This window comes from Podarcis vaucheri (assembly GCF_965113315.1).
Source record: "Podarcis vaucheri genome assembly, chromosome: 1".
NCBI lineage: Eukaryota > Metazoa > Chordata > Lepidosauria > Squamata > Lacertidae > Podarcis > Podarcis vaucheri.
In genome coordinates, this window is record NC_138759.1 from 45,925,620 (window position 1) to 45,948,503 (window position 22,884).

General features: G+C 42.0%; 1 protein-coding gene across 2 annotated transcripts in view; it reads right to left on the reverse strand.

Annotated features, from left to right (window-relative positions):
* Positions 1-22,884, reverse strand: part of SPTBN5 (spectrin beta, non-erythrocytic 5) — a 107,684-nt gene that overhangs the window by 64,575 nt on the left and 20,225 nt on the right. For both annotated transcript variants that reach the window (XM_082239075.1, XM_082239076.1), the window contains exons 13-27: positions 21,801-22,013; positions 20,839-20,991; positions 19,114-19,244; positions 18,487-18,738; positions 17,408-17,695; positions 14,989-15,232; positions 13,075-13,214; positions 12,559-12,658; positions 10,960-11,130; positions 9,894-10,058; positions 9,105-9,331; positions 7,526-7,712; positions 3,720-3,920; positions 2,980-3,096; positions 1,988-2,151 (exon numbers count right to left, since the gene is read on the reverse strand). In XM_082239075.1, coding sequence (XP_082095201.1) covers positions 1,988-2,151; positions 2,980-3,096; positions 3,720-3,920; positions 7,526-7,712; positions 9,105-9,331; positions 9,894-10,058; positions 10,960-11,130; positions 12,559-12,658; positions 13,075-13,214; positions 14,989-15,232; positions 17,408-17,695; positions 18,487-18,738; positions 19,114-19,244; positions 20,839-20,991; positions 21,801-22,013 — 2,753 coding nt within the window. The remainder of the gene's footprint in view (positions 1-1,987; positions 2,152-2,979; positions 3,097-3,719; positions 3,921-7,525; positions 7,713-9,104; positions 9,332-9,893; positions 10,059-10,959; positions 11,131-12,558; positions 12,659-13,074; positions 13,215-14,988; positions 15,233-17,407; positions 17,696-18,486; positions 18,739-19,113; positions 19,245-20,838; positions 20,992-21,800; positions 22,014-22,884) is intronic.

A 22,884-nucleotide genomic window follows, 5' to 3' on the forward strand; every position in this document is an offset into this window, starting at 1 on the left:
TTCAGTTGAGATATACACTTTCTCCTAGGCCTGTTGGATTGTGCATATTGACTGGGAAATGTGCACAATTCCATAGGCGCCGACTCCATGGGGCCTGAGGGGGGCCGAGCCCCCTCAAAAATTCGTTGGGGGGGGCTCTGCCCCCCAATAATTTAAGAAAATTATTAGTTATATTATGCTTTGCCGCACCGGGCGCAACATCTGGGGGGGGGGGCGCGAGTCCAGAGGGCCCAGCCGCGTCGTGCCCTCGGCCCGCCCCTATTGTCAGAGGCTCAGCGTGGAAGTGTTAACAAAGTTTCAGAGGGGGGAGCGAGTGGGGGGGACGTGGGGAGGGGAGGGGGTCCCCGCTTCTCCGGCCGCCTTGCAGAAGCGGCCACCGCCCGGCGGCTCTGCCTTTGCTCGCAGGCCTGCCTGGGGGCTCCCTCGGCTCCAGCGCTGAGCTGGCGGCCCCGATCCCGGGAGCAAAGAGGCGTCGCGGGAGCGGCGCCTTCCGGGCTGGCCCCTTCTCGGCTGGGCCTCGCCTCTCCAGCTCCCGGTATGTGTGCTCCGCGGTGGTCCCCGCTCCTTCCAGACCCTTCCACCGCCCCCTGCCAAACTGGCTGTAGATACAAGAAGGGCAGCTGGGGTGGGCTATAGAGGACCCTGCCTCCCCCTGCAGGGCTCATCTCTGGCAATTGGCTCAAGGAGCCCCCTGAGTTTTGGCATTGTCTCTCCGCGCTCCCCCCCCGCCTCTCTCCAGGAGCTTTATGGAGCTGCCTGGATCGGGTCTGCTTTGGAGGAGGGGAGCCTTCCTTGACCAGCATGGCCCCCCCCCCAATATTTTTTATAAGTCGGCGCCCCTGCACAATTCTCTCTTCATGGGTGTATTATGTATACATTCTCCATGAGGTCTGGTGAATGTGTACAGTGGTCAGTTGATATGCTCTTTAACCTCAACTTGCACTGCATACATATCAATATCATAGTTATACTTAAGGAAATTGATTCCTGTGAATTTTCAAGAGAACTGACTTGAGCTGTATATCCAAGACTGAAGTATGAATCACAATGCAATTATACTGGTATTTCTTATATCGTACCTTTTTTTACTTTTCTGTAAGCTACTTTGAGATACATAGTGAAAAATGGGGTATAATTTCCTGAAATAAACAAACACTGCAACCTCTGTCTAACAAAGTCCTGTTAGACTTCCACTCCCTGCACACACACACCCCACCAATATTTTCTGGGAGTTCTGTCTGGAACAATGCCTCTTTCTGGAGATTTGATGGAGGAGAAGCACATCTGCTGCCTTCTAAGAGTGCTTGCTATTTGTCTCCACTTGGTAAATAAAACAAATCAAAACATTATAGGTTTCCAATACTCTCTCATTCACAGGAAACCAACTCTGAGTAGTACTAATGATTCAGGGATTGTCCACTGTTCTGAGAAGTAGGAAGTGTGCAACAATATGTACTGTATATGCATTCATCAACATTATATTGTGAACCACCCTGTGATCCTTAGATGAAGGATGGTACAGAAATTTAAGAAATAATAATAAGCATGATCAAAAGCCAGTGCCAGCTCAAGATATTTGTGGCCCATGATGAATTATGATATGTCCCCCACTCCCATTCCTTTTCTAGAAGCTGACTGGACTGCCAGCTGGATCTTACTTCAACACTTGGTGTCAATGGGATGACATCTTCCAGCATACCCGAAGGCAGCAGGCTAGTTTAGGGGTATCTGATAGGCCTGTGGCACACATAGCTCTGATCTCCAACAGAGGGCAACAGCCGAGTTGGCAGGGCTTGGGAGAAATTACTGTCCCCCAGCATCTGCTGCCTGAGGCAATGGCTTCACTCTGCCTAATGGCAGGGCCATCCCTGCCTGAAAAGCCTCTTGAAGGGATCAGAAGCTTTGCTATTGATTTTCACATGGTTTGGCAGAAGATCAAAGCCCAACAAAACACCATACAAAGAAACTGGGACTGTTATTTTCTTACCTTGCTATGGCCATATTTTGCAACTCCTGAATCTGTGACTGAACTTGTTCCTGAGGTGCGTCAACTTCATCATAGTGGATGGAGCCAGAGAGGGGCAGCGTTTTGGCAGTTTCGCCTAGTTCCATTACTAAATTCTGATAGATGTTGATTTCATGCTCCAGGGCCTAATAGAAAAGCAAAGTGAGGCCAAACATACAAAGTTGAGAAGCAACAGCTGAGGTGCGAATATGAGGCTAGAAGTTTTATTGATAATACTATATTCATCATCATACACGTTATATATTATGTATTTCTATACAGTTTATATTTGATTCAACAAATGCTTCAACAAACATCAAATAGACTGAGACTAAAACAAGGGTATTGAGGCCAGACATTTTCCAGCAGATTTATTCCTGGCAAAAGCAAACAGTCTGCGTATTTAATTTTTGCCACCTTCAGGCAAACTGCAGGAGCCAATTAATATACTGAATATATGGATGACTCATTATTGGAAAGGCTAAGCTATTGCCAGAAGAATTATAGCTGTTTTCCAACTAAGGAAAGGGCATTATCACTTCATGATTAAATCTTACAGAACTGGTTCTGGGGGCAGAAATCTTACATATGGCAGTCTAGCAGGGCTCTGTAACACAGGCCTGCAGCAAGGGTTCTCCTAGGACAAAGGGAGAGAGGGTGGGGGAGATTCTGGGGACTGGGGTGCACTTTGAAGGACTACATGCAGTTGATTCACTGTGCTGGAATATTATATAACATTGACCTGCTATACCTTGATCAAGACAGAGCCATTTTAAGTTTAGCCTCCACAATGTGTGCGTCCATTGGGCAGGCATCCTTAAGGGTAACCTCAGGCTAGGAAAGAAACTATTCAACCTCATTATTATTATTATTATTATTATTATTATTATTATTATTATTCAACCTCTTCAATAATACCTGCTACATTCATTGGGGCAGGGGTGGTGGGGGAGGCAGACTGTGCACAGAATTACCTTATGTTTCTTAATGAGTTTTTGAGTTGCAGCGCCATCTTTGCCACACTCTTTGCTGGTTACCAGTGGGAACTTCTCTGCCACCCAACTCTCCAGGTCCAAGATATCTATTAAGTACTTTGTAATTTAAAAAAATAAAAATAATGGTTATTGTTATTTTTCTCCCTAGGGAAACTTTTCCTGCAAAATACTATTGTTACAAGTTAAAAAGCAATCGATTCCGTGGGCAAAATGAGAAGCTTGTTGAAATACGCAAAATAGAGGGCGGAATTCAACGTAGTGCTAAGGAGATTATTCTGTAATCTCTCCTTTTATCCAGCATGTGTTGTTTTGGGGGTTTTGACAACCTTCTGGAGAAAATCTGAGGGAAGGATGTGGAATGGGAAGAAGCAGGGAAATTGCTCTGGCAGAACCCCTTCATCTCCATTCCAGATTGTATCTAAGCCTAAGAATATGTGATTGTAATAACACAGATTCTGTTCTGTTTACCCCTGCCTTCACTTCCCTTTTCTGTCACTGTCTCCCTTTTGTTATTTTTTTTTAGATTATAGGCTCATTTGAACAGGAATATGTCCTCCTGAATTTTAAAAAGACAACAGTGGAAACCCCACATTTGCAAACTGTTACTCAGTTACAGCAGACACACAGAGTTCATTCAAATCCTATAGAACTTTGGCACCTTGTGCACTTAAGGTACATGGCTTGCAAACTGTGTGAAATCAATATATAGTGAAATATACCTGATGGAAGGCAACAGATTGCTGTAGCTGCTTGAGTCTTTCCTCACATGCTTCCTCCAGCTCCTGCCAGCTTTTGCTCAGTTCCTGGCACTTTTCCTTTACTCTCTGAGATGGGACAGGCTTGCTATCTGTCATGGCTCTTCCCATCTCCAAAACCCTAGAGACCTGCTGCTTGTGACCATTCACTTCTACCTGCAATTCCTAGTAGAAGAAAAACATGCAGAAATGCCATGGAAAGGTGAGAGGTAAGGGCTAAAAGTAGTAAAAAGAGGCATTTATAACAACTTAGAAGGTGCTTTCCATTTTTCAGAGCCACCAAGTTATTTCTGGAGTAAAACCCCCAAAAGTCTAAAAGGTCAAATACTATTTTAAAAATAATAATGTAGGTGTTGATGATCCAAATGCCTGGAAATTCATTTTTGGAAGGGGAATCTCCTTGCAAATTAATTTTGGAAAAGGAACTTACTGTAGGGAGATATGTGGAAGGAAAAACACACATTTTGTGGGGCTGGAGTTCTGTGGGGTCTAAATGTTATAGGAGTGCAGAAGTGAAATAAATTTGTAAACAGAAAGATCTTTTCAGCATGTGTGGGAAAAGAGGAGTGAAAATCATTTGCCATGTAAGATAAGAACATAAGAAAAGCTCCGGTGGATCAGACCGAAGCCCTATCTACTCGAGTATCCTGTTTCCTGCATTGGCCAATTGGGGTATGAGAGCAATAGCATTTCCTTTCTCTTGATCGCTAGTTCTCTTGAACTAGCAATTGAGAACGTATTGTCTCTGATCTGCTTTCTGACTAGTAGCCACTGATAGTTAGAAACAGACAGGCAACATTTAGTAGGATAAAACTCGAAGAAAATGTGTGTGCAATGGCGGGGATGGCTGGCGCGGCCGCACTTGAACGGCAAGCCATGCCCCTGCCGAGCTTCCCTATTGGGTATCCAACCGGGGAGGGGCGTGGCACACCAGCCCTGGAGTTGATGCAGGGGGCGGAGCGCCCCCTGCATGACGCGGGAATCGTCTCCCACTCACAACCCCTCCCCTCTGGTAGGAGGAGAGGCTTTCTGGAAAGCTGAATGCTTGATGGATTAAAGTTACTACCCTATTTCTTAACTCCTAACAAAGAATCGGGGTTTTTCTATTTGCTACATTGGCTTTAGCACAGGGTGCTAAATCTGGCCTTTATCCAGCAAAAATAAAATCAGGAAATATGTCTTTTGGTTTCTGAAATTTTAGAGAGGGATTGCCATCCTGCACTGCCTTTTTCAACCGTATGTGGTTTTTTAAAATTGCTGTCATGTTGAAGCATAAACATTTAAAAAAGCTTCCTGTCACTCGTAACACCAGAGCTAAGTTTAAACATGTGTCTTACGTTCTGAATATTGTCAAGCTGAGGTGTTTCATTCTGACCTAAATCTTTCGAGAGAAGAAAGTAAAAACAGATTATTCACGTAACTTCTAAAATATGTTGGCAATGCACGATCACCCAGTCAAGTAGGAAGGGGAAAATAGCCATTATTTCATTCTTTATTACATTGATATGGAAGATTTCTAGGGAAACTGAGTAATGTCCTCAGCTTGGACCCCTATACCTGAAGGGCCACCTTTCCCCCATTTGAAGCTGCCTGGATCCTGAGGTTGTCATGTGAGGCCCTTCCCTACATGCCAGATCCAGAGTGTGGTGATTGAGGCCTTTTCTATATGGAACGTTGTCTCCAAGAAGGCCTTCCATGTGCGAACATAAGAACAGAGCAAGAGCCTGATGTATCAGGCCAATGGTCCATCTAGCCCAGGATTCTGTGCTCACAGTGGCCAACAAGATGCTTGTGGGAAGCCCAGAAGCAGGACCCGATGCAACAGCACTCTCCTCTTCTGTGGTATTCAGAAGCATTAGTGCCTCTGACTTGGGAGGCTGAGATAGCCATCATGGCTGGTACCAACTGATAGCCTTATCCTCCATTGATTCATCCAATCTTCTTTTAAAGCCATCCAAGTGGGTGGCCATCACTGGCTCCTGGGGAAGCGAGTTCCATAGTTTAATGATTCACTGAATGAAGAAGAACTCTATTTTATATGACCTGAATCTTCCAACATCTATCTTCACAGAATGTCCATGAGCTCTAGTCTTAGAGAGGGATAACTTATCATCATTTAGGTGCCAGGCATTTTAGATTTCTTGGGCATTTTGCAAGCACCAAATGTTTGGATGTTTTTATTCTATGCTTTTAAAACACTATATATTTTCATTACTGCATTTTGTTCCTGTTGTAAATTGTTTCTGAAGTTTTTGTTGTGGAAAGTAATAGATAAAGTCAACAAAACTACCCGAAGGAAATTTGGTTTCTTTTTTCTCCATTTCCACTGCAAATTCTATGCTCGCTAATCTCTGTGCAGTGCTACTAGTAAATGATCCAACTTTTCACTAAGCACATATTTGCAATATTTTCTTCATCCCCTGAAGCCATTTAAAATGAGTGTCTATAGCAGGGGTATAAATCCCTGTAGCCCTTGAGATTTTGTTGGACTCCATCAGCTCCAGGCCACATAACCAAATGTCACTGGTGATGAAAGGTGTAGTCCAGCAACATCTGGGACGCCACAGGCTCCCTAATTCTGCTCTCTCTCTCTTTCAGTGGCTGGTAAATCCTCAGATGATTCTATGCGTTGGCATAGTACATTTGCTGTTCATCTGTTTACAAAACACTGCTGTGGGAACACAGTTGTCCAGTCCAAAACCCAAATGTAAGCTCCTTTCAAAGGTATTCATCTGCACACAAAATTTATTATGCTTTCAAGAGCAGTAACTTGCAACAAATGCATAAAATACCAATTAATGTAGTAATATCCCATTACCCCCTCCAGTTACTGAAAACCAAATAATTAAAAACAATACTAAACATGCATACCGTAGCACTTCTGCAAAAACTTATGGCTCATATTTTGTTGAGTCTGCAGGAAAAGGGAATTCCAGAAACATAGGGAAACAGCCATTTTATATTCCAGTGCAATGTGATTCTGGCAAGCACAGCTGTTATATTCAGGGTGGCACTCTCTTTTTTCATTATTAATAGTTTTGATTATTCAAGGCAGAGGAAAAGATAGCAAAAAAAGCAACAGCCTTTCTAAACACCACTTCACTTATGTTAAATATATATATGAAGTGATACAATTATGGAATAGTTCCTATATGCCATCAGATAAGCTCGAGGATATCCCTCTTTTGGAATGTGGCGGGCAGCAAAAATAATTCATTAAAGCCATATTTCTAGGTTGGAAGGTACCTTGTTCCTCTCTCTGCTAAGCACAAGGCTCTCTGCATCTAGAGTTGCCCAGTGGTCTCCAGCTTCACTATGCTTTTGGAGGTCACATACAGTGGTACCTCAGGTTACGAACTTAATTCGTTCTGGAGGTCTGTTCTTAACCTGAAACTGTTCTTAACCTGAGGTACCACTTTAGCTAATGCGGCCTCCCGCTGCCGCCGCCGCGGGATTTCTGTTCTCATTCTGAAGCAAAGTTCTTAACCTGAGGTACTATTTCTGGGTTAGCGGAGTCTGTAACCTGAAGCGTCTGTAACCTGAGGTACCACTGTACTGCTAAAGTACAGAACAATCAAGCAAGCATGTTGCCATGGCATTAGGAGGCTGCCACTTGTTTACCATTACAGATCTCAACCCTACAGCTAGGGAAAGAAGCAAAGTCTCCTGAAACATCGTCCAGCTGGTTGGAGAATCAGCTATTCATCTCATCCTGAAATAGAAAACATGCTGTAAACTTGTGACAGCAGCTATCAGAACTGAGGAGTCACCTTGTGTTTCTGTAGAAAGCTTTGAGCCACGTTCAAGGACTGGCCTCGGTTTGTGGAACTGGCCACTGACATCCGCTCACTAATCCACTTCATTTCCATGTCATGGTAATGGTAGAACTGGAACAATTCCACTCTGGCCTGAAGCAGCTGGCCTCTCTCAGCAAGAGGTTCCTGGAGAGAGGCAAACCTGTGAACCAGATGTTAAAACAATGAAGTTCACACACTCAGCCCAAGAAAATGAAGGATCCCCTCAATAAGCAAACATTCTTATTAGTCAACATAATTGATGAGTCACAAAGAAAAGGTCAGTGATCCAGCTGTCAGTGAAATATCTTCCCCTCTGTAATAATGTATTATTTCTGAAATGTTGGTTTTAATCTTCTGCACCCAGCTTGCTTTCTACACTCACATTGCCAAAACTAATTAGAAGAATCAGTACAAAATTGCATGTTGGGAATGTTATGAATTATAGAAGCCAGCAGAGTCACTTCTCCTATCATACTTCGACGAAAATGATTTTTGTGTGTTTGTGTCCTGTTAATAATCTGGTGAAGGAAGCAAGAAAGAATAGTGGCAAGCTAATAATAACAGGGAAGCTGATCAGCATTTTACTGTTGCAAAAAAAAGCCTGTGAGATACCGTATTTTTCGCCCTATAGGACGCACTTTTCCCCCTCCAAAAATGAAGGGGAAATGTGTGTGCGTCCTATGGGGCGAATGCAGGCTTTCGCTGAAGCCTGGACCCCTCTCGCTCTCCAGGTTTCAGGAAGCTCTGTGCAACCCTTGGGAGACTGGCTCGAAGACACGCGGGCTCCGAAGGGTTGAGCAGAGCTGCCTGCGCTCCCGGGCGTCGCTCAGCTCTGCACGACCCTACGGAGCCCGGCGCAGAGCTGCCTGCATTCCGAAGCCTGGGGCGTGCTGAAGAGTGCGCCCGGGCTTCACGCAGCTCTCCGCAAGCCTGGGGAGATGGTGCGGCTCCCTAGGGTTGCAGATAGCAGGCTGTTCTGGGGGCTGGTGCGGGGGAAGCTCGGGCTTTCCCCGCGCCAGCCCCGCGCCTGGGGAAAAAATTAATTTTTTTTATTTATTCCCCCCCCCATAAAAACTAGGTGCGTCCTATGGGGCGGTGCATCTAATGGGGCAAAAAATACAGTACTTTAGGTTAAGATAATGATTTGGTCATCCCTTCATATCAAAGTGGGGATTTGACTCTTAAGTTTTCCACCACATCCAAGCCCAGTACTCTTTTCATTGCACCATACTAGCTCTCTCTGCATTACCTGCTTATGTTATGTTTGGCTTTATTCCAGTGTTATATTTCTAGAGAAAGAGGTGCCAAAACTCACTATGAATACCTCTCTCATTCTCTTAGAATGGCAATGGCGCCCACCTGAGAGGTGCCCAAACTGAGTTCTGGCAAATTCTGGCTGGGAAAAAGTTCATGCTTTATTCTATTGTTAAAGTAGTCTTCTGAGTTCTGTGGAACAAGCAGTATCAAACTGAGATATAAAAGTAAATCCTTATGGACAGGAGAATAATGAAGCCTTGTACAATGCACTATGTTTACAGAAAGAGCAACCCACCATTCCAAATACTTCTGTGTCTCATCCAGAATCCTTTCACTGTCAAAATGGTTTGTAGCCATTTTCTTGGCATGCAACACAATCGAGCTCATTTTCTCAGCCAATCCCTGCATCTCGTTTTCCAGCTGACTGTGTTCCTTGAGCAAATTGCGACTAGAACGCATGTCATGGCCCATCTCTGCATCTCGAAGACTCTTCTCAACCTTCTCTATCTTCTCTTCAGCATCCTAAAGGGGAAATAGTGACATGTGGATGATTCCCCGCTTTGCTCTCTTTCCTCTGGCATAAATTCTCTGTGGCGCGGATGGAATTGGTGCAACCATTCAGCAAGCTCTGCACCTTGGTTTTTATTCCTTGGTGCCGAATCTGCTATGAGCACTGCGAATGCTCATTTTCTGCTGTCATAGGAGGAACATAGGAAACTACATTATATAGAGTCAGATCATTGATCCATTTAGCTCATGACTGTTGACACTGACTGGAAGAGGCTCTTCAGAGTTTCAGACAAGGGACAATCCCAGCCCTGCCTGGGGACTGAAGCTTGAACCTTCTGCATGCAGAGCAGATGCTCAAATATTCCGCTACTTTACATTTTCTTTACTAGTTTGAGAACCTAAAACTATTCACTGGTTAAATACAGGAAGAGGAAACTGTAGCCCTCCAGATGTTGGGTTTCAACTCCCATCAGCCCCAACCAACATGGCCAACGATCTTTTAAAATTTATGAACAGTGGCAATGGCACTCAGTTCAGCCCTAGCCTTCCTGGCGGAAAGGCATTTGCCCCTGACCTCAAGAAGTTCCATAAGTTGTTCTTGCTGTCCGGCCTGCCTCAGTTTGTCTCCTCGCTCTATCATCTTGCTGTACAGCTTCTCCCATTTCTTCTTCAGCTCTGACATTTTGTCTTGAATGGAATCTGCAGCATAGTGGTCATCCTGAACCAGCTGTTTTCCAGCCTGGAGAGAGACAGTGCATTTGGTCAAGAGAAAACTCCTGTAGCTCTGGTTACTCCTACCTGCCTCTCATAGAATCAATCATAGAATCATAGAGTTGGAAGAGACCACAAGGGCCATCGAGTCCAACCCCCTGCCAAGCAGGAAACTCTTTCCTGCCAAGCAGGAAACTCTGTTTATGTCAAAGTCATTGTATGCAGAAGAAGCCAGTATCCTAAAAACTGCAAAGCGATGCTCACTAGCCAGTCACTGAACAAACCAAGAATGCTGTACATTGGTGACCCTGATTTCAGAAGGCTGAAATTCAAGCTGAACTTAAGGGCAGTGTGTTGTTTTCATCTGTTTTGCTGTAAGAAAACTCTGCTTCCCATCATTCTTTTGCATGAACTTTGACATCTCTTAACACCATATGATGGGGAAGTGCATGCATGCATACATACAAACAAACACTTGCTTAGAACATTCTTCCTAATACATAGCTGTAACTGTTGTGCTACTAGACTCTTTTATTCTTAAAATTCAATTTCTGCTTTTTAGTGTTATATGCAAGCATCTCAAGTGATATTACAAACAGCAAAGTAAGCAATATACTTGATATGCACAGTTCTTTGAGGCTCTGTACTTTGCTTCCCCTGAAAGCCTAGTTTTATGCTTCTGCAGAAAGCGCCAACACGTTTTCAGTTTTAATATTAGAAATTTAATTTAAAAACAAAAATTTAATACTAGCTTTTCAGAAACACAGAATTCCAGATCCAGTGCTGTGTGCTGTGCATGTGAGCACAGGCCTGATTGTTTGCTATTAGAATCCAGAAATATGCACAGAACTGTTTTACTTAAATTTGAAATGTTCTAATCAAACAAGGAATTGTTGGCTATCAATATGTCTCCATGAGACCAGCCTTACCACCATCAGCTCCACATAATGCTTCTTATTGGCCATCATTTCTTGTTCTGCAGCTTCATGCTTTTTGAGCTTCCGTAGTATGTTTGTTGGCTCACGGTAGGACTCATCTGATGCTATCTTGTATTTCTCCTCCATCCACATCAAGAGCTCAGCAGTGTCGTGAGTGAACTCCTACAATTGCATTAAATCTCTTTTTTCCCCATGTACATATTGATACATTAAAACATATATTTACAGATAACACAATAAAAACAAAAATGCATTAAACATAGTGTGTATTCAATTACAACGTTTAATGTCACATTCTGGGATGTTCCTGTGAACCCGACCCTTTGCAGTCACAGCACAGAAAAACATTATGGTTGATTCTTATTTTGAAATTTCTCCTACAGCTGCATACTGGTAAAAATACTCTTTTTAGAGAAGGTTAGGTGAACCCTCTCTTATCAGAAAGTTGGAATATATGATGAAGTGGGCATTAAAGGCAAACTTGGGCCAATCCCTCAAGAACTTGGTGTGATAATATGTCCCTGCTGATCCACAATGCCTCTTATCCCTTAACGTATTAAAGTCTGCTATAAACATCACCAGCATTTATTTCATGCCAATGCAGAATACAAAAGTGGCACACTCCCTGCAAAGAAAGCTTAAGAACAATATACCCATCCTTTAAAACAGGTCCCAGGTGAACTCTTCAGGTTACACTTTAGAACACCAGTGAATGGTCACAATACCCAATGTTCCCCTGCGTCAAAAAATGATCTGCTGTGGAAAGCAAACATGTCAAAGACCAGTATCCAGGCCTAACCTTCTCCCTGATATGCTAGTGTCTACATGCAGGTCATTTTTTTTGTGGGGAAGCTTTTAAATATGTGTTACTCCAGCCACATTCTAGGATAAACTATATGCTCTTTCTGAATATTATAATCCAGAGGTTTTTCAACCTTTTTGAGTCCATGGCTCCCTTGACCATTCTTTGCTCCCATTCTTTCTGCGGCACCCATGTGGGGCTCGGGAGCCCAGTTATGTCACCCCTTGCCTGCAGAGCTTTTTGAACACCCTCCCTTGTGGAGTGTTCCCTGAGCCTCCTTGCCTCTCCCCTCTCTTGGGAGCCCTCCGGGCAGCTGCTGTCGTTGCACCTGGTCTTTGAACTGCTCCCCCTGCCCCAAAGAGAGGTGCCTCCTCACCCTGCCCCACAGGGCCAGGCCCAGAAGCACCATTCACCTGGGGAGCTTGTAGCCAGGGCTGCTGCAACAGGAGGGAGGGAAGGAAAGAGGGACAAAGGCCTGTGTTGCCCGCAGCACTAACTGACCATCATTCAAGGGACCCCAGGGTGTCACAACACACTGGTTGCAAACCACTATATAATCTGATGTCATGAACTACAGCTGCCATCACCCCTGACCTTGGCCATGACAGCTGGAGATCATAGGAGTTGTAGTCCAAAACAAAAGGAAGCCACCATGTTAGGTACTCCTGAACTGGAGAATACCCAACCTAGGTAAGCAAGCAAGCAAGCAAGCAAGCAAACAAACAAAGCAAACAAGCAAACCCCTTCCAATCTCTCTACATATGGTTTATGATACACTGCCCTCTAACCTGTAATAGAAGAGAAGCTAGTAGCCTCTTCTTCCTCTGTTCATTATTATTAATTAGCAATTTCCATCTCTCTCGTATGGCAGCCATTCTCTCCTCAATCCTGTAAATGAAATAAGAGGAGATTCAACTTCTCCAAAAGGTATTACATGGGTTGTGGGCAAGGAGCTCTATCAGAAATAATTTGCAAAGTTGGTAAAACATTTCATCTCTTTGTACCTTAGTAGACTGATCTACAGGGTGTTGTGGCAGTTTAGGATAGCTGAATATCTAACTCAAATTAATCCACAGCTTACTCTGCTATTCAGTATAAGACATTTGGATTTTTCTGGCTAAAGGAAGGCAGGCTAATGCTGTATAAATTCCTTTTACAAAGGAATAAAATCTAATGGCATTAATACATGACACAAAAAATGTAAAGGGCATTCTAATGTATTTCTTAATATCATGCATGAATAGGCCTTGGTCTTTCCTGTCTTCCAGATCTAAATAAATGAAAAATGAAAATCAAATACGTACGTGTCAGAAGCAAAATGGCCCCTTTCCACCAGCTGATATCCATGCTCATTGACTGCATTTACTCGCTTTTTCAGCACCAGTAGCACTCGTTCAAAATCCTCATGCCGCTTCAGGAGGCTCTGAATAGAACCAACGTGGTCCTGAAGATATGGAAAACAAGCATGACCACACCCCACGTTGGCTGAGCACGACCCCACCTCCCACATTCACTGGACCTTCAACCTTCAAATGAAGGTGTGATGAGAACTTCTGTGAACTTGGCAGATTCCTACAAAAATCAAAGCACTTTTGAGTGGGTGGAGGATTTACAGAGGGATGAGGTGGTCAGGTGATTTAGCATTCAGCAGTAGGTTTGCAAATGGTGCTGAGAACGTTGATATGTGAGGATGCAAGACTGTCCATGGAGATGGTCATCATGTCCCACGTAAGATGTTCCCAAGAACTATGCTCCAACATCACAACATTCCCAGTACCATTCGGTTGGCAGCAGGTTGTTGAATGCAGCCGTTTGCCTTTTCTTAATGTTAAGGAGACAGGGGGAATTGAAAGATTGCCCTCAGCCTTCTCTTCAATTAGTAAACATCCTCTCATTCTGAATTTTCACTTTCTCCTTCCTCTGCACTGCATGTCCATTGTATTCTCCTGATCTTTGGGTAGATTCCCAACCTCCCTAGAATCCAACCAAACACTGAGAAGTCCAGGAGGTGGGGTACGGATGTTCAAATTAGCCCTAATCCCACATCACGGTGCAAGTATATTTATTCCTTCATTTATCATTTTATCTATTTCATAATATTTATACACTGTTTGATCATGTAAAAAACCTCAAAACAGTTTACCAGAAGTCAAATTACTAAAACAGATTAAAATTCACAACTTCATTATTCTTACAGCAGTTTCGGAGATGGCATCAGATATGTTTTAAGTCATAATATACTATAGCTTATTTTGATGGCAACAAACCAAGGCAAGTCTAGGGCTGAGGCCGTCCATAGACCCCTCTCTTCCTCTGGCGCAGCCGTAATCAGGAGACTAGAACATTTCATTTTCTTTCTGATTAACCTAAGTTCAGCATTATATTAAAAGCCTAACCTGTGGTTAATGTAAACCTTAGTTAATTGAAACAAGGTAACTTCATAAACCATGGTTTAAAGTTTCAAATAAACCATAATTAAGGTTAACCACATTTTGTTGGGTTCAGAGCACATGGCAAACTGTGGTGAATCAAAAACAGAAGAAAAAGTTTCTGATCTCTTACTTTCAGTTGTGTCAGGAAACGGAAGGGGAAGAGGGGTATACAGGCCCAGTGCTGAGCTAAATTAATTCTCACCCCAATAAACCATTGCTTACATGACGTTCAAACACAGCCACTATCTCTGGCATATCTTCTAACTCAGCCTTCTTCATTGTGCAAGCAAGCAGCCTTCACAATAAACTTGTCAGTGAACATGCCTAGGTTTTTCCAGTTAGACTAACTTAGGCTTTGCTAATGTCTCACTACAAGGTGTTCCATGATATCAGAACACATCATCATTGAAACCAAGGAATTTTCTCTACTCATACAACTCATGCGTGTATAACAGATGTATATAAAAATACATATATAAATGCTGTCTCAGTTTTCTGCAGAGGAGAACATTGAGGTTTTTTTTAGTGGGGGACGATTAATAGCATGGCTTAATGATCCCCATTCTCAGATATATGCAAGATTAAACTGCAAAAAACCAAGTGTGTTTTGTATTTGTTGTGGTATTTTTATATCTCATCCTAACTCTAAATATTGGATGAGATCCAACGTAGCATGAAAGGTTTTTATAAAATATTTTTATACCAATAATTTATTACCTCAGATACAAATTACTAACTTCTACTCTGAATTTAAATATGATCAGCTTTGTAGCGATAAGTATTTACCTCAAGATTATCAGTTTGGAGAAAGGCCTCATGGCTCGAGAGAGCAGCATGGATGCCATTGATTTCTCTGTTAAATTTCTGAAGTTCAACATCTTCCTGGAGCTTCTTGCGCCGCTTTACCCACAATTCATCTAGCTCATTCCTTTGCTGAGCAAGCTTTTGCACAGACTCACAGATTTCCAAAGCCTTGGTGTTGAATGGGCCATCCATTATCTTCTGACCCAACTCTTGCAGCTGCTTAAACCTGTGAAAGTTCCACGAAAATGGCATGTATTATTGTCATAAGTGAAAACCACATCTTCATCAAGAAAATGCATATTTCCTTAAGAATAAATTATTTTAATGACCAGTACTTTATTCATGGAAACCTGTTACTTTTTCAGTCTTCAATTTTCGTTTTTGGAAACTTGCAGAAATGTGATCTATAAATAGCTATATTAAGGACAAAGCAATAAAAAGATGTTTTCTGAGGAAAGACCATGGGTGGTATCGAATTAAGTCATACTCAGAGTAGACCCATTAAAATAAGTGGACTAAAGTTAGTCTGGTCCATTAATTTCAGTGTGTCTACTCTGAGTTTAGCTTAGTTGGAAACAACTCTGTTTTTAAAGTTTCTGGAATTTGAATTAAATACAATGCTTGCACTGATGATGTAAATAAAGTATGCATTTGGTTATGATATTCAATGTCATTTTGCTGATGAGTCTAACTTATTTTCATACAATGAACTCTTGAAATATCATTCAATTCAAACATGTACATAGCAATATACACATACAGTACCAGAAGTTTAGTAAGGATACCCATCATAGGTCTCATGCTCTTCCCTCCCAAGTAGAACAGTATTTGGTACCATGTAAGAGTGCTAAACATGTTATGGGACAAAGGTTAATTAACATGGTGCCCTCCATATATCGTTGGACTAAAACTTCCATCTGTTGCAGCCAGCATGGTGAACAATTGGTGAAGATGTAGGATAAATTAGCCTCATATAACCAACATGGTTAACACTGAGGGGGTTAAGACCATAGAGTAAGCTGTCCTGCCAGGTTTAGCTAGGTCACACCATATCACCTTGGGAGGAAGGGTTACCAAACTCTTTGTTCTCTGATTTCCACCCTACCACCAATGAGGTCTAAGCTGGCTGTTCCAAGTTAAGACCACATGCCTTAAGCGAGCCATCTTTGTGTTTCTATGCAAATCAGTGATAGAAACTGAAATATAAAAGCTAGGAGCTAAATGGCACCTTAAACCTAGGTTATGGGTGCAACAATAGAACATCTAGGCGTGTATTTTTAATAACAAGGATACAAAACTGAAAATGAATGAACTGCAGCTAAAATATGTTCATTTTCACATGGTTTGCCCACCCCCCTAATATTCTTAAGGGGGTAACAGGAAGTGGGGAGGCAGAAAAAGGTCCTCCTTTCCTTCCATTCTGCAGTTTTAATCTGAAATCTTAGGCACGCTACTGTGCCCAGAGCTCAGAAACTGCTTGCGCTAATGAAATTCCCTGTTGAAAATGCACCTAGAACAATGGGAGTTTTGAACATTGATGCAAATAAATCAATCTTTATTGTGTGCATATGCCACATCTGTGTCAAGAAGCTGATGTACCCGGTAATTAAAAACTCTATAAACTTATTTACATTAAAAATAGCACTCCTTCTGCTAACATCTGTATTCCAGAGATTAAAATCACTCATTCGTCAGCCAAATAATTTTAATAATAAATAATAATAAAACAACAACAACAACAATAATTTTATTATTTATATCCCACCCATCTGGCTGGGTTTCCCCAGCCACTCTGGGTAGCTCACAGCACATATCAGAACATACTAAAACATCAAACATTTAAAACTTCCTGATACAGAACTGATGCAGAAACATTTACCACTTATTGGAACCTAAGTTATTCTGCCTGTCTTTTCTTGTTGCTGTATGGAAAAGCACACAAATCTGACCTTTGAAGAGTTTGAAGCAAACCTTTGAAGGAAACCATTTTTAACTTATGCAGTGTGTTGTCTCTTTCTATTCTAAGGGAAGTGGGGGGACTTTGGAAGCAACTTTGAAGGGGTATTTTAAAGGCCCAACAGGCTATATTTCCACATTTTACTTTGCTGCACGTTCTGTGATTTTAAATCTCTGCTGAGGCTCTTTCACCAAAGAGTACTTGCCCTAAACCTGGATCTAGGCATCCAGGGAATTCTCCTTTTTCATTATACCCATATCTAGTATTTTCCCCTTTTACCAAACCAACACAGACATGATGGGAATTGTAGTCCAACAATGTATGAAGGACACCATATAGGCTACCCTACTTCAGGGTCTTCTCCTTTCCAGACTTCTTTTATATGCCTCTCTTGCAAAATATGGAATTGGTACACACTCATACACCTTTGAAGAAGATCTTTACCTGTGGTTTTGACTGTGTATCTCTTTCAGCAAATCCTGGTGTTCCTTTAGCAGCAGCTCTGCAGAGGCCACATCTACCCCCATTTCCTCGCTGGCCATTTTCTCTCTCATGGCATCTGCCCACCACAGAAGTCGACGGCTGTCTTGCAGGAAGGCTTGTTGGTCCTGTGCTACTTGCAAAGCCTTCCCCTTCTCATCTGCCTTTGACTTTAGCAATAACAGGAGCTCCTCCATATCTTCAACCTGTTCTGTTATGGCCCTGCTCTCTGCGGGATTGGTATCCTTGATCCTGTATAATGAAGCCAAGACACATTTTTGAATTAGTGTTAGGGCTCAGATCAAGTTCATTATGACCTGAACTGTATTCCACCGGTATCCATCAAGGAATGTCAGCTGGGAGATTTGGTTGGATGTGCTGGAGAAAAGCAAAAACATTTCCTTCTCTTGAGTGCTACCCTCAGCTCCTTGGATGAAAGGTGGGACAGAATGCTTATCATCATCAAAAGGAAAAGGAGGGAACCATATACTGCATGCTATGGGGCTTTGAACGTGGGCAGCAATAATAATAATAATAATAATAATAATAATAATAATAATAATAATACTAATACTCTGCCCATCTGCCTGGGTTTCCCCAGCCACACTTTGGGTGGCTTCCAAGAAAATATTAAAAATACAATAAAACATCAGACATTAAAAACTTCCCTAAAATGTACCATGATTCTCTACAAATTCCCATGTACACAGTTAATGTGTGTGTGTTTTGGGGGGTGCCTGTGGGTTGTTGAATTGTATGATATGTTCTAAATCCTATCAATGACCACAAGCGCTGTGGATTATTCATTCTCCACAACCAAACTAGATCCAAGTTCCTAATAATTCAATAAGGTAGAAGACCTGTTTGAAAAAGGGAAGGAAGCCATTACTGCACCCAGAGACAGCAACTCTTGCTGCTACCCAGCAAGAACAGAATACACGCCTACCAAAGTAGTCACCAGATCTCCCTATTCTTACTTTAAATCCCCCTGAAATCAGGGCCCCCAGGACCGACTACAATGCACCAAAGGGCTGGTTTCTTACGATTTGGCGACACTCTTCAGGTATTCAATTTTTCTCTCCAGCACTAAGACCTCTCGCTCAAAGTTTGTCAGCTTGCGCGCCTCAGCCGACAGAACAGTAGGCATGTTCCCATGTCCTAAGTCCTCAAGGCGGTCCATCTTGTCTTGTAGCAGCCCTTGAGTGTCCTGGCAATCCTGAAGGAACGTCTTCACGTCAGCCACGCCAATCAGCATTGAGCCCTTCTCGTCTTTTAGTGCTTCCAAGCGCTCCCACCTAAGAGCCAAAAAGTACCGTAAATAAGGCTGCTGCAGTGGTGACTATGCTGTTGGACTATGATGAGAGAAAGGAACTCTGCACATGTTCAGGGACATTTTACTCTAAAGTTAATGTGTCTCAACATGTGTATCATATTCTTATGAAAAACACGATGGTGGTTTCAGTTTGTAGCCTGCTCTCGTCTGTGCAAGCAAACAGGCACCTCAAAAAGAACAATACAGTTGTAACTTAAATTTAATAAAATAATTAACAATTCATCAATAAAACAACCACCTTCTAGAAAACACTATGTCTAAACCAGAAGTTACATTAAAAGTAAAGCTTATCCTTTAGACATCACAGGGTTAACTCTATATATGAACCACCATTTACCTCGCATTTATGTCTTTCTGATAGACATGAATCTCATTCTGTTTTCCAGGACTGCTCTTTGAAAACATATCTGCTAAGCAACTGATCTCATCCAGTTGTCTCTTCCCAGTAGCCAATTCCGTTAGAAAACTCTGAATAACAGAAACCAACAAAGACAGCAGCAATAATTTCTTGTTTAACTCTTTGAAGTTATAGAATTTAACTAACAAAAAGAATCTTTGGTAACCTGCTTTACACATCAGTATCTAGGGTCTCTCCCCTTGAAATTCTAGCATGAAACTGCTGAATTAGAACTGAATAGGGTGTTTACTTCTCAGGTATCAGGCGTGAACTGAGATCACCAACTGCTGCTTTTGTGAATGGTCATTTTGCTTATGTAATGGTTTACAAAGAATGGTCATGGACTTTTTAAATATTTCCCTGCTGTTTGATGCACTGATTACAACATTTGTGTGTGTGAGCACCCACCAGGGGCGCTGACCCCCCCTTTGAGGGGACGTAGCCACATGATGCATCACATGGCACCACCCGGTGTGTGCTGGGTGGGGGCAGGATGCGCAGAGGACAAAAGCAAAAATATTTATTGTTCCAGCTGCTGCCTGGCTCCTGGCAGCCCCCTCAATATTTATTTTTTGGGGAGAGACACTGCCCCTTGCCCAAAAATATTGGGGAAGCCCCCTCTTCCCCCTATACCTGGCACCCCACCCCCACACCCCTGCCAGCTGAGCTATGATGAAGTGAATTGAAGCCCATGCTATAATAAATTTCCTAGTCTTTCAGAAGCCACAACTTCTGTTTTTGCTACTACAGACAGGCATCTCTGGAAGTTCTCTCAAGGTTATTATCTTCAGGTTACTTTCCCAAACAGATTTAATTTACTTCCCACATTAACTTCAGTGGTGTGATGCTTCACTTTTACCTAGTTGTTCCTGTTAACACTCTGAGAAGCAAACAAGTGGATAGTCCACATTCTTTTTTTAGTGAGCAAGAGATGTGAAATAATGTTTCCTTTGAAAATCCACACTTTGACAAACAACAGTTTTATACCAACAGGAAATTTCAGAGTGGTTTAAAAATGTGTCTATTAAGAGAAATCCACACTAAAACACTGAAAAAAAATTCATTTATGCAGAAATGTGGAGAACTGGATTTAAGATTGGAAAAATGAGAAGTTCAGCCCGGTTCGAAAACAATTCAAGACCTCTTGATCTTCTCAGAGTTTATTGATACTGTTTTAACGCACTTCAACTTCTGCTCCATCCAAGTGTTTTCAGCATGGGTCAGGGGTAGCAGCCTAATACCACCCTCCTGGGATTTTGGCCCACATGTGATTATTTTCCAGAGTGCCTATATTTATAGCAATTGACTACCGAACAACTATTGTTATCAACAATAAAACGGACCTATGTACTATGTAGGTTTGCAAGTCAAAGGCACAACTCCATTTCTAGGGCTAATTGTTTAGCCTGTGCTCCTAATACTGCCTTGTTTATGAGGTATTAGAACTGCAACAAAATGAATTTGAAATGAATAGGGTTGTTTCCCCCTCAATTTAACCTTGTAGGCTTTTGACAGTTGCTGGGAGTCCCCCCCCCCATAACATATCTCTGTCGTTTTTATCCTAAAATCAGAAATGGTTCCTCTAAATTCAACCCTGACTGACAGACTGAAGTAAATTATGACTCTGAGTAAGGATGCCAGGGAAAATGTAGGTGGAAACAGCACCTGGTATTTATGCTGCATAGTCTCCACATTATCTGCTGCTGGCTGAATAGTCTGGACAATTTTCTCTTTGTCATCCATCCAAGACCGAAATTCTTCACAGGAACTGTAGAACTGATAGAGTCGGATCCTTTCTTCTAACTCTTTTCTCCTGTGCTGTAGGAATAAGTATCCAAACACTGTATGAGAATAAATATGTTCTGATACAAATATATCAACACAAAGGCAGTATATGAGGGTAACAGATTAAAAACAAATTCAGAGCTGAGGCACCAACAAATCACCAAAAGTTAGCTATTTGTGTAGTCCTATGCCAAGATTTGTGCATTAGTACTGTCAAATGTGAAACATGTGGAAGATGGGAGTCATTATATATTTGAAATTCTGCTACTGTCCATAGATTTCAGATTAAATTCTTCTCTCAGGAGAAACTGAGAAGAGAGTCTCAGGATATAATGGCTTGGGCCAGCATACCCAAACATTTGTCTTCACTCATGGATGAATTTAAGAATGACATGAAACGCTTTGTTAATAGCACCATTTGTTGTAGAGAGCTATTCTTGGTGGTTGCCCTAAAACATTTCCCTGCTATAAGTCTGAGCATTTTTTTTTAAAAAAGTCAGCCTTTTCCATTTGACCTGGTTTTCTTCATGACTGGAGGAAACTGGCAGGGATGCTGTTTTTTAGAATTTGTCAGGTTTCTCACATATTGCCCACCTGGAGGTTTTGCAATAGGGCAATTAGCACATTCAGTTATATAAAAACCAGTCTTCGGCAACACATTTCAGGATTCTTGGTATCTCCTCTGCAGAGTAAACTCTAAAAGCTACATTAAGTTTTCATATCTGGAGCCAGGATAGCAAAAAAACAGAAACCAAAGGCTGCAATGCAATTCTATAAACAATTACTCTATGTCTTTAAAAAAGAGAGGGAGAACTCAAAATATTATGAGAAAAACTTGATACCTCAGCCATGGTCTGCAGTTTTTCATATAATAAATTAATCTTATTCTGAGCTTTCCAGATGTTTTCTGTAACAAAATGAGGATCAGAGCCAAATGGACTTGTTGGCGTAGTTTGGGCAGACATGCACGACACAGAAAGACTTGCTGGCGCTTTCGTTACCCTCTGGACTGTGCTGCCATGGATCTTTGTGTTTGCTGTTGGCACCGATACCATCTGTCAAAAGAAATATACAAAAAAACTGACTTCTGTGTTTTTAAGACTGGCATTGCTCACAAGTTCAAATTAAATTTACTTTCAGTTTTATTTCAATACGTAGCCTTAGCTTAAGATGCCGATTTCTGTCCATGTACACATTAGACATTTGCACACTGCTGTGTGCACCAGAGAGGGGGTGGGGATTTCTCTCCCCAGTGTGCATGACCTGTTTGCACCACCACCACCCCTGAACTCCTATTCATGAAGCTCTCATGTGTGTTTACATGATGGCTGTCTCAAATGTACATACCTCAGCTCATGTTTTCAAATCAGATGGAAGCTGGTTTGAAGGGAAACACATCAAACTACAGGATAACATATGGATTGTGGCCAGTGTCATGTGTTCTTGGCTTCAAGCATCAACAGTAGGAGTGCAATGGAGCCACAGTAAATGGTAATGTGAACATAGCCTAAGTTGCATCTAGGATAGCAAGGTCTGAAGATAGCAAAGACCTTTTACAACTATAGGAATGTTGTATCTTACTTTGCTATTCCCAGAATCTCTAAATAGCCTGGGAACAAACAAATTAAAAGTGTTTCTGAGTTTTAAAAATGAATTAACCACCAGACGTTGCAGTAGAAATACAATGGCTATTCTCTAAAATGGCTGCAGTTAAGATGTGACAAGGCCACTTTTGTGTGTGCATTTGAAAGAATATTTTTCAAACAGCAACAGATGTGAGAACAATAGCTGAGAATGTTACAAAATTGCTATCACGGTTTTAGAGCAAATAGTCACATTATCAGAGTTAAAAATTTAAATCTGAACTTTACATCTTCCAATTAGCTCCCAAAACTGGGCCATGGCTCCTATCATTTTCACCCAAAG